General features: G+C 44.1%; 1 protein-coding gene across 1 annotated transcript in view; it reads right to left on the minus strand.

Moving 5' to 3' along the window:
• The window catches only part of xkr9 (XK, Kell blood group complex subunit-related family, member 9), a 32,308-nt gene extending 18,967 nt beyond the window's left edge, over window positions 1–13,341 (minus strand). The window contains exon 1 of the mRNA XM_041190221.1: window positions 12,744–13,341. Within this exon, the coding sequence (XP_041046155.1) occupies window positions 12,744–13,066 (323 nt within the window). The 5' untranslated portion in view covers window positions 13,067–13,341. The remainder of the gene's footprint in view (window positions 1–12,743) is intronic.
• Window positions 13,342–15,569: the final 2,228 nt, after the last annotated feature.

Here is a 15,569-nt window from a genome sequence, read left to right on the forward strand (position 1 = left end):
CTCAACAATAAGAATAATTGAATACATTAAGATATTATGAATGGGTGTTACCAATTGTTCTCAGGCTCTAAGGTGGAGCAAATAGCTGTGATGCATTTCATTATCGATTTACTTAACTGTGTCATAACTCAACTTTTATTTATCCATTAAATTCTGAAAAGGAAGTTGCTAAATATGTATTTTCTTAAGTTGTACATAACATGCCAACTTGCATTGCTACAGTGGTCCTTGCATGGAGAGAGAATAGAATTCTCGGAGTACCTTAAAGCATTCGTTCTCTAACTTTTTTGGTTGAAGGACCTTTTCAAATGTATTAGTACCCATGGACTGCCCATCTGAATGATAATACTACATTATACTCATAAACAAAAGTGCTGCATGTAAAAAGTGTTTTAATAATGCTTTTATGATAGCAGGTATTTACTTAAGAGACATCAGTGAGATGTTCCAATGTCCCCTATAAGCTGCGCAGGAACACAACCTTGCAGCTTTCTGTAATATACCATACAGGGAAAAAAAACAGACCATGCACAACCAATATTTTCTTTAAGATGTAAGCATGCGTGGCCACATAGCAGTATTAAAGAGACCACACCGTGCAACAAACAGACAAAGCATAGAGAAAGTAAAGAGAACATTGCCTGCTTCTCACTGCTGGGTCTGTCTATCCATGCTCCCCGTCCTAGGTGAGACAGACAGCCCATTCTTTACTGCACACGTTGCAGTCATACACTGCTCCCTCCTCCTGGGTCATGTTGCACATTATTTTGTAGATCTCCCGGAATGTCTCTACAGACCCCCAGGGGTCCCCAGAGTCCAGGTGAGAATGACCACTTTAAAGAGCAGTGGGCAAAGAACAGATATCAAACAAGAGGAGAAAAGAAAGAAGTAAAGTTAAAGAGAAGAATCTTAAGACTTCTGAAGGCAAGAAGAGGTGACTAGGTGAAGGTGCTGAGTGAGAAAGTTCAAATATACAAAAGACAGAGTGGAAAAAGAAACAGAGAAAGTAGCAAACAAGGAATTGAAGGAATGGTGATTGTGTGCAAGAGTATTGGCCTGGGGGAGTTTACTGCAGTAGGCTACGGTGAGGCTGCGAATGGAATGAAGGCAAGGATAAGCATGTTAACAATCACATGATCAGAGCTCAGTGAAATTTGATAATGACAGGACTGAGTGTGTGAACATCAGTGCAGGCAAGTGTGTAGGCTGCAATACGTTTTGGATGAGTTGTGGTTTGAGGTAAAACTACAGGCAAATTTATAATGAGTACATGCATATGGGATATTACTGTATTTCAGAAACCAAAACACTCGTTTGTATTCTAACATGCCTATTTTGAAATATGATCTTTTCAGCTGATTTATCATTAGTATGCTATAACAAGGTCAATTTATTACTCAGTGTGGTTTAAAATTAGCTCTCGAGTTCAATTATCTTTTAATAATTCAACTGGCCCCAATAATTTGCACTATACACAGCTAGTCAGTTCAGCATCCTCATGTACAATATAACAATATGGGTACTGAGGTGTGTTAGAAATTAACTATATGCTTGGTACATCTGTATAAATAACCAGCTTGAAATAGATAAAGGGATAGATTAGTGCTGTAAGTTTCATTTTACTGGGGATTGCTTAACAGTTCAATTTCCATAAAAGCAAAGCTAGTGAAATGATAACAGCAGCATTTAACCCGAAAAGGGGCCAAAGGACAGATGAGGCCTAGTATGAGAGTAACTATCAGATACTAAAAATAAACAACCATAGTACAAAGCTAGACTAGGCTTTTCATTTAACCTTGCTTAATTAAGATACTTCCTGAATTACATGAGATCATTGGTGAGTGAAAGTAAAACAGAAATTACTTCAGTGAACAGCACCAGGGTTCAATTACCTGATAAGGAATAAGAACAGCTGAACTGAATGGCCATTATGAACAACTTGTTAACAGGTCTGAGGAACAGCCTTAGACATAAATAGCTAATATTGGAATAAATACAAATAATGAAACTTTTAAGAGTTAGTTTGATACTGGGGATGGAATGTTACTGGGAAGATGAAACTAGTCAGGGAGAACTGTTTGAGATGTTGTTACGATCACAGACCAGGACCCCAAAATTTTGTTACGATCCTAGTCGAGGCCCCAGTTGGGACCAGTACATATTTTGTTAAAGTGGACAAAATTTGAAATCCCAGTTACTTTCTAAGAGAATATAGCCACAAGATTCCAGTTTTAAACAAACAGAAGAAATTTTACATTACAAAGATCAACAAAGCAAACAGTCAATACTCTATCTTATATTCTAATGTACAGAATTAACATGAGGTTAACATGAATCAAACTGTGGTCGTACACACCCAAACTGCACATTAAATGACAGACACAAACAAGCCAAGTCCTCTGAATTTTCTCAGCAACCCACCCAGACCTCAGTGAGTCACAAAAATTCTTTAAACTTTTGTCTTCCTCCTGAGGGCTTTCAGCTCCTCCCTTTTGAAGATCTGGCCTCTGATTTCCCTCAAAAACCTCTCCAATTCAGACTACCTTAACAATTGCTCGTCTCCCAGTTACTCAATCTCTTCAGTCAAGACTGCGCCCCACTCAATTTACAAGGCTGCACTCCAGCGTCTAATTACTGGCACATCTTCTAGGTCTCTAGTAGACAACCACAGCTTTCTTTTCCCCAACTGCCAGCTGCACAGAGCTATCAGCGAATCACCGACATGATCCTTTCGAGCTGCTCTGAGCAGAACATCACTGGCTCCCGGGGCTCCTCTGAGCCCCAGTCCCCTCAACAGCACAGAGCTAATGGCAGCACTTCAGCTGCGTGGAACTGACCTTCCTCTTTGTCTGTTCCCGACTTACTGACCCTTGAACTGATCTGTCCTGCTAACGAGGTTCCGAACACCTGCTCTGAGGTAAAGCCAAGTATATGAATCCTTGATACATTTGTACCTTAAACGTTACAATCTCCAGTTAACCAAGGGTCACTCCTCACAGGGACAAAATTACTATGGTTCCACACCTAAAATACGCATTGACAAAAACAAAACATAGATTTCATCACAATGTGATGAGGAAAAGATGAATTAAGAGTGACTGATTAAGGCCAGAAGATATGTCTGAAGGCTCAAGAAGCTAATGGCAGATGAATATTATTAAAGGCTGGATTTTTAACCCAAGGTTTAGACAAAGAACTCAACATTTAAAGGCTATTTTGAAATCATTATTGAACAAAAAGGCCTTGTCAATAATTCACCCAGGTATACCCTTAATAAAGGGTATAAAGAGATATATAAGAGACTTTGGGAGAAATCACTGTAGTGGGTGGTGAAAAAGAATTCTCAAGGAAGAATCTGCTCCAGCACTCATGATGAGTTCAAGAAGAGATGGGGCACCAAGAACAAAAGTGGAAGAAGAAGAAAGAGCTGATCACACATGCCAGCCATCCTGCCCAGTCTGGCCCGGTACTCACTACTGGTCATGGCGTGTGTTTTTGCTGTATCGCTAGCGTATTAGGTCTCACCACAAACTCTGGTTAAACTCAACGTCCCACCATACTGATTGTACTCGATCCTGATTGAGTAATTAGTGATAACTCTCAACTATCTTTGGAAGATTAAAGGATAGTTCAGGTACTGAAGACAGTATTCCAGATATCCCATTGTATTCAAGTCCACGAGAGTCCTGATGTTCCAGGTCCCAAAATTCATTTTGAGGAGGTGGAAGATGCTGTGTGTGGGTTCTTTTTAATGTGGGGAGGCTATTGAACACCAACTACCATATGGTCCTGACAGAGCAAGATCTTTGTCCAATGGCAGGGATAGCCGAGACCAGGTTCCGCTGTATGGACAGTGACTAACACACACACACATAATGTTCAACATATGCCCCCTCCTGTCCAGAACCAACATCATCCTAATGTCTGTCATCGAGCTGCTGTACGCTTGCGTATGCAGACATTCAGAGGCCGAGCTCCAAACTATTGTTGATGTATTTACGGAAGCTTGGACAGAATGGGCTTAGGCTAACCATCTGGAAGGCAAAGGTCCTCTACCAGCCTGGTCCCGCCATGCAACACTACCTCCTCCGAATATCAAAATCCACAGTGAACCATTGGATAACATTGATCATTTCTCATACCTTGGGAGCCTCCTCTCAGCGACATTGATGATGAAACTCAACATCGTCTCCAGTGCACCAGCGCAGCCTTCAACCAACTGAGGAATGCAGTGCTTGATGATAAAGGCTTCAAACCCAGCACCAAACTCATGGTCTACAGGGCTGCAGTGCTCCCTGCCTTTCTGTATGCATCATGGACGTGGACAATGTACAGCAGACACCTTAAATATCCGGAGAAATATTACCAGCGATGCCACTGCATCTGTTTAAATTGAAGCCAACGTAGGTCAGCGAGCATAGGAGTATTGGTGAACAGGATTTGGCATGAAATAGAAGAATTTTGGATGTTTATGGAGGTTGCAACATGGGAGGCTGGCAAGGAATGCATTGGGATAATCAAATCTAGAAGTAACAAAGGCATGGACGAAGGTTTCAGCAGTGGATCAGCTGAGGCAGGGTCATAGCTGAGCGATGTTAGTTAGGTGGAAATTGGTGGTTTTAGTGGTGGAACAGATATATGATTGGAAGCTCATCTCAGAATAGTATAGGATGTCAGGGTTGCAAATGATCTGGTTGCAGAAGGATGCAGTTGGTACCTATCGAATGGAGTTTGTTGTGGGGATTGAAGACAATTGTTTCAGTCTTCCCAATATTTAACTGGAAGAAGTTTCTGTTCAACCAGTGCTGGATGTCAAACAAATATTGTGACAAATCAGAGATAGTGGAGTGCAATGTTCCCTCAAAGCTGTGCGGCCACATGGAAGTTACCGCACAGCTTGTGCACAATTTGTCTCCTTTAAGAAAGAGAACGTGCATGAATGTGCAAACAAAAAGGTACCAATGAATAGGCCAGGCACAACAAAAGAAAATTGGTGGAAAGTTGGTCAAATGGTCAAGGGAGTTGGTGGTGAGTTAGAGCTAGGTGGAATTTGATGCCGTGTTTTTGAATGCAAGGAACAGCATGTGGATGAGAAATAGCAGAGGAGGGGAAGCAATAATAGAACTTTGGGAAGCACCAGAGGTAATGGAGCAGGAATGAGAAGATAAGTCATTGCAGGTGATATGAAACTGGTTATAATGCACCATAAATTAGTTATACAGAACTTAATCATCAAATTGACATTGATCTATTATTTTCAAAACTAGGTAAGCATGTTTTTATAACATTAAGAAATACTGAGTAAGCTGATAAAAATGACTGACTGCTTGAACAATGGATTCTGCAAATTATGTGCAGCCAGTTTTGTTTTCTTTATTACTTGGCTGTTTCATTGCTTTAAGTGTTTCCACTTCTTTGAAACTTTCATACAGAACATATCTTGAAAAATGACTTGCTGTTAGGTTATTCTTGATAGCGTCAGAAGAGAAAGGAAAATTCTACAGATAGATTTGCCTGCTGGAGGAAGGCTTAATGAAGGAGATGACCATGGGAGGGTTGCTTTTGATCGGCTCAGAGGGCCCAAAGAGGAGGTTTCTGTTGCAACTTTGCCCGACCCTAACCCATGCAGTTAAAACTGGTGAGCTAAATGATGGGTGTGAACTTTCTCTTGTCGTGGGTATAGTATTCACGACAGTGAGATGAGGTCCTTACGTGGCGATTAATTGGCTACCAAAGAGCCTCAATACAGCCAAGGTGGGCTACCTGAAGGCTCCCACACACTCCTTTTCATTTCAGGCAGGTGGGTAGCAGGCAGAGCACCTGCTGGATTTTACATGCCATCCCCCACACCTTCAAATGCACCAATGAGCATTTATAATCCAGTCCATGACACAAGAACAATATTGGGGGACAAGTCATATTGCTGATAGTTTTTTTTATTCATTCAAGAGCTGTGAGTTTCTCAGGCTAGGCCAGCATTTATTGTCCATCCCTAATTGCCCTTGAGAAGGTGGTGGAGTTGTCTTCTTGAATCGCTGCAATCCATGTCATGTAGGTACATCCACAGTGCTTTAGGGAGGGAGTTCCAGGATTTTGACCCTGCGACAGTGAAGGGATGGCGACATATTTCCAACTCAGGATGGTGAGTGGCTTGGAGGGGAACTTTCAGGTGGTGGTGTTCCCATGTGTCTGCTGCCCTTGTCCTTCTAGATGGTTGTGGTTGTGAGTTTGGAAGGTGCTATCTAAGTGGTGAGATGCTGCAGTGCATCTTGTAGATAGTACACACTGCTGCTACTGTGCGTTGGTGGTGGAGGGAGTGAATGGGTGTGGATGAGATGCCAATCAAGTGGGCTGCTTTATATTGGATGGTGTCAAGTTTCTTGAGTGTTGTTGGAGCTGCACTCATCCAGGTAAGTGGTGAGTATTCCATCACACTCCTGACTTGTGCCTTGTAGATGGTGGACAGGCGTTGGGGAGTCAGGAGGTGAATTACTTGTCGCATGATTCCTAGCCTCTGACCTGCTTTTGTAGCCACAGTATTTATATGGCTAGACCAGTTCCATTTCTGATCTATGGTAACCCCCAGGATGTTGATATTGGGAGATTTAGCGATGGTAATGCCATTGAATATCATAGGGAGATGGTTAGATTCTCTCTTGTTGGAGATGTTGGAGTCATTGCCTGATACTTGTGTGGTGCGAATATTACTTGCTACTTGTCAGCCTAAGCCTGGATATTGTCCAGGTCTTGCTGCATTTAGACGTGGACTGCTTCAGTATCTGAGGAGTCACAAATGGTGCTGAACATTGTGCAATCATCAGCGAACGTCCCCACTTCTGACCTTATGATGGAAGAAAAGTCATTGATGAAGCAGCTGAAGATGGTTGGACCTTCGACACTACCCTGAGGAACTCCAGAAGTGATGTCTGGGAACTGAAATGATTGACCTCCAACAACCACAACCATCTTCCTTTGTGCTGGGTATGACTTCAACCAGCCGAAAGTCTTCCCCTGATTCCCATTGACTCCAGTTTTGTCAGGGCTCCTTGATGCCACCCGGTCAAATGCTGCCTTGATGTCAAGGGCAGTCACTCTCACCTCACCTCAGGAGTTCAGCTCTTTTGTCCATTTTTGAACCAAGGCTGTAATGAGGTCAGGAGCTGAATGGCCCTGGTGGAACCCAAACTGGGCATCAGTGAGCAGGTTATTGCTAAGCAAGTGCCGCTTGATAGCACCGTTGATGACCCCTTCCGTCACTTTACTGATGATCGGGAGTAGACTGATGGGGCGGTAATTGGCCTGGTTAGGATTGTCCTGCTTTTTGTGTACAGGATGTACCTGGGCAATTTTCCACATTGCTGGGTAGATACCTGTGTTGTAACTGTACTTGGCTAGGGGCGCGGCAAGTTCTGGAGCACAAGTCTTCAGTACTATTGCCAGAATATTACCCAGTACCTTCAGCCATTTCTTGATATTACATGGAGTGAATCAAATAGGGTGAAGACTGGCATGTGTGATTCCGGTGGCCTCCGGAGGAGGCCAGGATGGATTAACCACTCAGCACTTCTGGCTAAGGATTGTAGCAAATGCTTCAGCCTTATCTTTTGCACTGATGTCCTGGGCTCCCTCATAATTGAAGTTGGGGATATTTATGGAGCCTCCTCCTCCAGTGAGTTGTTTAATTGTTCATCATGATTCACGGCTGGATTTGGCAGGACTTCACAGATTAGATCTGATCCATTGGTTGTGGAATCACTTAGCTCTCTCCATTACTAGCTGTTTATGTTGTTTGGCACGTAGGTAGTCCCGTATTATAGCTTCACCAGGTTGACCCTTCATTATTAAATATACCTGGTGCTGCTCTTGGTATACGGTACTGCACTCTTCATTGAATCAGGGTTGACCCTCTGGCTTGGTGATCATGGTAGAGTCGGAGATATGCCGGGCCATGAGGTTACAGATTGTTGTCGAGTACAATTCTGCTGCTGCTGATGGTCCACAGCATCTCATGGTCACCAGTCTTAACTTGCTAGATTTGTTCAAAATCTAACTCATTTAGCACAATGGAGTGTATTCTCAATGCGAAAACGAGACTTTGTCTGCATAAGGACTGTGCGGAGATCACTCCTACCGATACTGTCATGGGCAGATATATCTGCAGCAGACAGTTGGCGAGGATGAGGTCAAGTATGTTTTTCCCTATTGTTGATTCCCTCACCACCTGCCGCAGACCCAGTCTGGCAGCTATGTCCTTTAGGACTCAACTAGCTCAGTCAGTAGTGGTGCTACAATGAAGTTCCCCACCCAGAGTACATTCTGTGCCTTTGCAACCCTCATTGCTTCCTCCAAGTATTGTTCAACATGGAGAAGCACTGATTCATCAGCTGAGGGGAGGTGGTATGTGGTAATCAGCAGGAGGTTTTCTTGCCCATGATGCCATGCATTTGATGGTGAGGACTCCAGGGCAGCTCCCTCCTGACTGTATACCACTGTGCCACCACCTCTGCTGGTCCGTTCTGCCATTTGGACAGGACATACCCAGGGATTGTGATGGTGGTGTCTGAGGCATTGTCTGTAAGGTATGATTCCATAAGTATGACTATGTTGGTGAGCAGCTATCCCAATTTTGGCACAAGCCACCAGATAGTAGTAAGGAGGTTTTTGCAGGGTTGACTGGGCTAAGTTTGCCGTTGTTATTTCTGGTGCTTAGGTCGATGCCGGGTGATTGTCTGGTTTCATTCCTTTGTGATCTTTTAGTGGTTAGTGGTTTGATACAACTGAGTGGCTTGCTAGGCCATTTCATAGGGCATTTTAAGAGTCAATCAAATTGCTGATGTAGGCAGATCCATGGCAAATTCTCCTTTCCCTAAAGGGAAATCAGATGGGTTTTTACGACAATCGTTTCATGATCATCATTTCAGATTTCAACTGAACTCAAATTTCACCATCTCCAGAGCATTACCCTGGGTCTCTGGATTACTAGTCCAGCGACAATACCACTACGCTACTGCCTCCACTGTTTTCCTAAAAGCAATATCAAAATACTCTTAAGTGCTGCATATCCATGTCATTATTGTATAGTATTACAATTTAGATGGGGGATCCATGAGCATTCACCATTTGAAAAGAGATTCTTCAACCAAAACTTTTGAGAACACTGGTCTAGCAACAGGAAAAAAAACATACGGGTCAGAATTCTCCAGTCGGCAAGCGGGACATGTAAAATGATGCACGGTGACATCAGGCGGGCATCCCAACATCACCGCACATCATTTAGATTTTCAGTTCAGCGGGCCCAACAAACTGTCAAAGGCCTATTAAGGCCATTTAAATAGTAATTAATTAAATTAGCTGAGCCCAGGCAGCTTTCACATTTTTCATGAAACCTCATCCACTGGCGGGATGAAGTTCCATGAAGTGTTTTAAAAGTCAATAAAAATTTTTAAAATAATTCTTTCACATGTCACAGCTCATATGAAAGTATCACGAGGGGTGATGTTTTAAAAGTTTTTATTTCCCTTTTTTTAAATTTACACATGTCAAACCACATCGGCAAAAGAATGCAGGCCCTGACTCAGGGGAAACCCACCCCCCCCACTCCCCCGGCCCACAGGGAGCGCCCAGCACTTCCGGGCGAGCGTCACGCTTGGTGGACTTTAATTGGCCCACCCATGTAAAATGGCAGTGCGTACCCGATTGGGGGCGCTGATCAGGTTCGCACTTGCTCCCACCCACCCATAAAACCACCCCCCTCAACGGGGGGGGAAAATTCAGCCCAAGGAATATATTTTTTATATAAATATTTATCGCTGCACATGTGAATAAAAGAAGCACCTCTCTGTATTCGTGTGTGATTTGAGCCTCACTGGTGTTCATTGGTTTTGTTGTGACTATGTTGGTGTTGCAAAATCTGACCAGAAAAATTTCCTGAAACCCTAACCCAAATTTGGGAATGACCTCATCAAAGAAGAGAAAGTTAGATGCTAACTGCTGAATATTCAACAAAGAATAGACTTTATATTTAATATTTAAATAGCTGTTGTTAACACAATTGATTGTGTACACCTCTCATCAGTTCACCAAAACTTGTTAAGTGGCTCTCTAGCCTAAATTATTGCCCAACCCTGGCCTATACTGCAACTGTAATTAATGACTTGCTTCTTCAACAAGCCACCGTAAAATTACTTTTCAGCAAGCCCATCACAAGATCACATCAGCTGCAATTGCATAGCAACATTAGCAATCGTAAATGCTAATACAAATAATGAATATTCATTCAATGACATCCACACGTTAGTGACATTTAGAGTCCGTCACATCAGTGCAACGTTATTTGGTTCAGTAAATCTTAAAATATATTATAAATCAATACCTGATTCTAGACTGAGCTTGAGTGAGACTGGCTGAAGAAGGGGGTAACCCACCGGAGTCAGGTCAGGCCCTGACAGCCAATTTACACAACCACTTTGCTCTGGTGGGAAGCAAAGCCACTTTAAATAGATACCACATTGCACTGTAAATACACCTTTAAATTTAAGAGGGTTATAATTTCAACGTTACTGCTTCAAGTGAGGGTACACCACTGTTTCTCAGTAGGCCTGCACTGAAAAGTCTTCTCAGAAGTAGCAAAGATAGATATATTTGTAATTCAAGAGCATCTCCCATACCCAGAGAATGGTTAGAATGTGGGACTCTCACAAGGTGTAGTTGAGGCAAATAGCATAGACGTGTTAAAGGCAAATCTAGATAAACAAATGAGGGAGAAACAAACAGAAATATGTTGATGAGGTGAGATGTAGGGTGAGAGGAGGGTGGGTGGAGTTTAAACACCAGCATAGACCTATTGGACAGAATTATCTGTTTTTGCTCTATAAATAATTTGTAATTCTTTGCAATTCATAAATATTACCACAACACATGGTATAACAAGCGTAACTTGGAAAGAGGATGGAACTATTGTATTCAGTCCACAGGAAACGATGGACTGAATTTTGCCAGCTGGGATGGGAGGCAGGAAGACTGGCAAAAGGGCATTGGGAGGTCCAAAACCTTCATGCTGCAATGCCGTTTTGCTAGCAGCGGGTAAGATGGCAGACAAATCGCCCACCAGGACCCCAATTGAGCCACGTAAATGGCCAATTAAGGATTATTTCCCACATTCACAGGCAGTTAGCCCTGCATTGTGGGCCACTCATCCAGTGAAATCTGACGGCCTCCGAACAGGCGCTGGTGGCGGGTGGGTTGGGGTGGGGGGGGAACAGGGAGAAGGAGAGGGGGGCATAGTGGGGAGAAGGAGAGGGAGCGGGAGGGTGGTGTGGCTCCTTTCTAAGTACTCTTTGATGCCCCTCTGGAAATGGCCAACCTGCAAAAACAGCACTCACTGTCTATCCGTTGAGATCCCCACCCTTGATCACAGGGCTCGCCTGCCAGGCCCCAACTATCCCCAATGCACTTACCCTTCTTCAAGGACACTGGCCATCAATGTGCCCTCATTCTACAGATACAGCCCCAGCAATGGCCACTGCTAGTGGTGATGCTGCCAAGGCTGCTGCCAGCCCTCTGGGCAGCACTTGGCGGTGGGCCGCCATCCATAATAGGCTGGCAGCCCCAGCACAAACCACTTAGCTGACAAAGTGCGGCCCCTGTGTCAAGGCGTCTGCTGAAGTTAGCTTCCATTTTCGGCCAAGGCAGAGGGACTTCTAAAACCTCAGATTCAAATTCAGGAGATTTTTTTGCTGAAACAGTGACATGTTTAAAATGAATGGGATTAACGTTTTTATATGTATCAATTATTGAGTCACGGAGGATAGAAGTTAAATTCTCTTCATGAACGAAATAGCCTTCACTAGAAAATGTGAGGTTGGGTGGGCTGGAAAATTAGTAAATTACAAAAAAAAACTTCAACTGTTGCAGCCCAGACAGGCTACTTCTGATTGCACTAAAACTGTAATTCCAGTTTGTCAGCTTTTGCATACTCATGTAGATTTCTGGACCATTTGCATCAGTGTGTGAATACATGCCAGAGTTTTCTGAAGTAGCAGAAGTTGCCCAAAAATGAGAAGTGACCCCGCTTCAATAGACAGGAGGACCGGGTACCACATTTTGCCAGTGCCAGCCAATTAAGTAGTTGCCACAAGGCCCTCCATCCTTGACCCCAACAGCTGCCTGCCCAATCAAAGGACCTGTGGACCTACACTCAACAGCACCATCGGGAGCACTGGCCATTGGTGGGGCTGCACCTGCAGGATGAGGGTACACTGATGGCCATGCACCCTCAAAGACAGGTAAGTGGTACCTAAGGACACCAGGGCCAGTAAGGTAGGCACCAGTGAGGGGGTGAGGGGCACAGTGAGGGTAGGCAGCACTGTTGCCGTGTCAGCAGCCATTGCCACCAGGAGCCATTCTGGGAACCAAAGAATGTACAAAAAGGAAGCCCCCCCATCCTGCCTCCAGAGCCTGCTGGGAGGCCAACAGGGTTTATCTGGTGGTCTCCCCACATGGTAGTGGGCCCACCTGATGAGAGCAAAATGCTCACAGAAACGGGAAGTGGCCCTTAATTGGCCACTTAAGGGGGGGGGGGAGCAGTCAATCTGCCAGCTTTCCTGTTGTTAGCAAAAAGGCGAGGTGGCATGATCCAGTATGCCATCCCACACCTTCCCGTGCAATTTTGACAGCTTCCCGCTTCCCAGATCATCCCCAAAGGACTGGTAACATTCCGGTGGAAATGAACTCAAGGTACCTACCTCATTGGTATCCCCATCTGAAAGATATGAATGACAAGGAGCCAGGAACACCCGCATTTACAGACTTGGTTGTGGGAACCCTCTGTTTCTGAATGATCCTGCTGGCGTTCCTCGTCATCTTTATACCAAGTCCAGCTGAAGCTCTGAAGTATCACTGCAGAAACTAGTGTCACCGTCAACACCAGAACACACCAAATAAAATGTCCTTCGAACAAATACACTGCAGCAACCCAAAGATCGGTTGCAATGTCTGCTGAGTACAGCACGAATCCGGCTAGGTTCAATAGAAGATCGCACTTGGTGAACTTTACCTCGCTTGCCATGTTCAAACGTCACACCTTCTTACGGTCAAACCATACCGTCTTGCTGAACCACTGTTGAATTCCTAACTTAAGTGAAGGCAACTTGTTCTCTTTCACTTTTCCATTTAACCAGGTCACGTCACTCGAATTAATCCAATGTTAAATGCAGTTTGTTATGGGTGGAAACTAACAGTCATCATGTGATTTCTTGGAGAAACAGTGTGGATAGCTGCCCAATAATGCAAATTACAGCCAGAAGAGGAGCAAAGTCCCTCCGAGAGCAGCTGGCGGCGTGGCAGACACTCGAAAGTTGTTGCGACCGCTGGCCAACTTTCGGTATCCACTACTTCCGTCAAATCAGCCTGAAATGTAGTAAAGATCGCACATTACTCAATCTCAAACTTCTCGTTCATATGTTGATGGTCTTCTGACCATCTTATGATGTTGTTTTGCCAACGATGCAATATTGTTGTACTAGTAACATGAAAGAGCTAACCAACAATTCCGCAAAATACGAAGAAACAGATTGCTACCTCAATAAGCACCCTGTTTATTTCCTAACAACAAGAAGGAAGTTCCTTATCCTTTTCAGTGCCTGTGTAGTAGACTTACAGACCAGCTCGCCCCCTTACAGAACCCGCCTGATTTTCATGAAATCAATGGTATGAAAATTAGATGATTCTGTAATGGGCGGGATATCCACTCTGCCAGATTGACATCTGAAAGGCTGTGTCACTTAAGCGGTGCCTAACTAACATTCCTACAATTATATTTAAGGAAAGTGTATAAGTACATGAGAATATAAAGAAGGCGTTGGTGACACAAAGTTGTGATGCATTTCTAATGAATCGTAAGACATGATGCTCCCCGAAAAAATAGATTTTTAATATTATAGAAGATGCATTCTGATTTATTTTAAGTAGTTCATTACTTCACAATGAATAGATTTTTTCAACTAAGCCATCACTTCTCCAAAAGTTACCTCAATAAGCACACTCCCATTCAACCCCGCTGCAGACTCCAGTTTACAGAGGCACTTTAGACCTTCCAGCCTTCCAGATACATATTATAAAGACAATGTGCTGAATCTAATACCTAACACCTTTCTTGCCACCCTTGCCCCTTCAGTGACATCTATTGCTCCATCATTGTCCTTCATTAATTCTCCCCAGCTCTCTACACTTCAATCCCCCACTTCATTAAACATTGGGACACTCAGTCTTTGCCCAGCTCTGCCAGTTCATACTGACACTCTCCTGTCTGTGTCCAGCTCTGTCAGTTCATACTGACATGGTTCTATCTATGTCTGGCTCTGTCAGTTCCGACCCAGTGGAGGTGGTGGCACATTGGTATACAATCGGGAGGGAGTTGCCCTGGAAGTTCTCAACATCGACTCTGGGCCCCATAAAATCTCATGGCAACAGGTCAAATACAGGCAAGGTGCTGATTACCACCAACCACATCCTACCGCACACACCATTCCCCCGCCCCCCCCCCAACAATCCCCTCAGCTGATAAGAGTTGTGTTGAACACACCTTGGAGGAAGCACTGACGTTGGCAAGGGCACAATGTACTCTGGATGGGGGACCCAGCCAGCTCTGTCAGTAGTGGTGCTAATGAGCCACTCTTGCTAAGTCCTAAAGGATATAGCTGCTGGACTGGGTCTGCGGCAGGTGGTGAGGGAACGAACAAGAGGGAAAAACCTATTTGACCTTGTCCTCACCAACCTGCCTGCCGCAGATTTCCATGACAATATTTGTAGGAGTGACAACCACACAGTCCTTTTGGAGACAAAGTCCCTTCTTCACATTGAGGATATCTTCCATTGTGTTGAGTGGCACTTTCACTGTGCTGAATGGGGTAGATTTCAAACAGATCAAGCACTCGAAACTGAACATCCATGAGGTGCTGTGGGCCATCAGCAGCAGCAGCAGAATTATTCTCAACCATAATCTGTAACCTCATGGCCCGGCATATCTTCCACTCTATCATTACCACCAAGCCAGGAGATCAACCCTGGCTGAATGAAGAGTGCAGGAGGGCATGCCAGGAGGATCACCAGACATCTTAAAAATGAGGTGTCAACCTGATGAAGCTACAACACAGGACTATCTACATGCCAAACAGCGAAAGCAGCAAGTGATAGACAGAGCTAAGCAATCCCATGAATGGTGGTGGACAATTAAACAACTAACAGGAGGAGGAGGGTCCATAAATGTCCTCATCCTCAATAATGGGGGAGCTCAGCATATCAGTGCAAAAGACAAGGCTGAAGCATTTGCAACAACCTTCAACCAGAAATGCCAACTTTCCAGCAATATTACTGAAGATTTGTGCTCCAGAACTAGTTGCGCCCTTTGCCAAGCTGCTTCAGTACAGCTGTAACATTGGCATCTACTTGGCTATGTGGAAAACTGCCCAGGTATGTCCTGTCCACTAAAAGCAGGACAAGTCCAACCCAGCCAATTACCACCCCATCAGTCTACTCTCAATCAACAGCAAAGTGATGGAAATTGTCATCGA

Source organism: Carcharodon carcharias, chromosome 6 (assembly GCF_017639515.1).
Source record: "Carcharodon carcharias isolate sCarCar2 chromosome 6, sCarCar2.pri, whole genome shotgun sequence".
Classification (NCBI taxonomy): Eukaryota; Metazoa; Chordata; class Chondrichthyes; order Lamniformes; family Lamnidae; genus Carcharodon; species Carcharodon carcharias.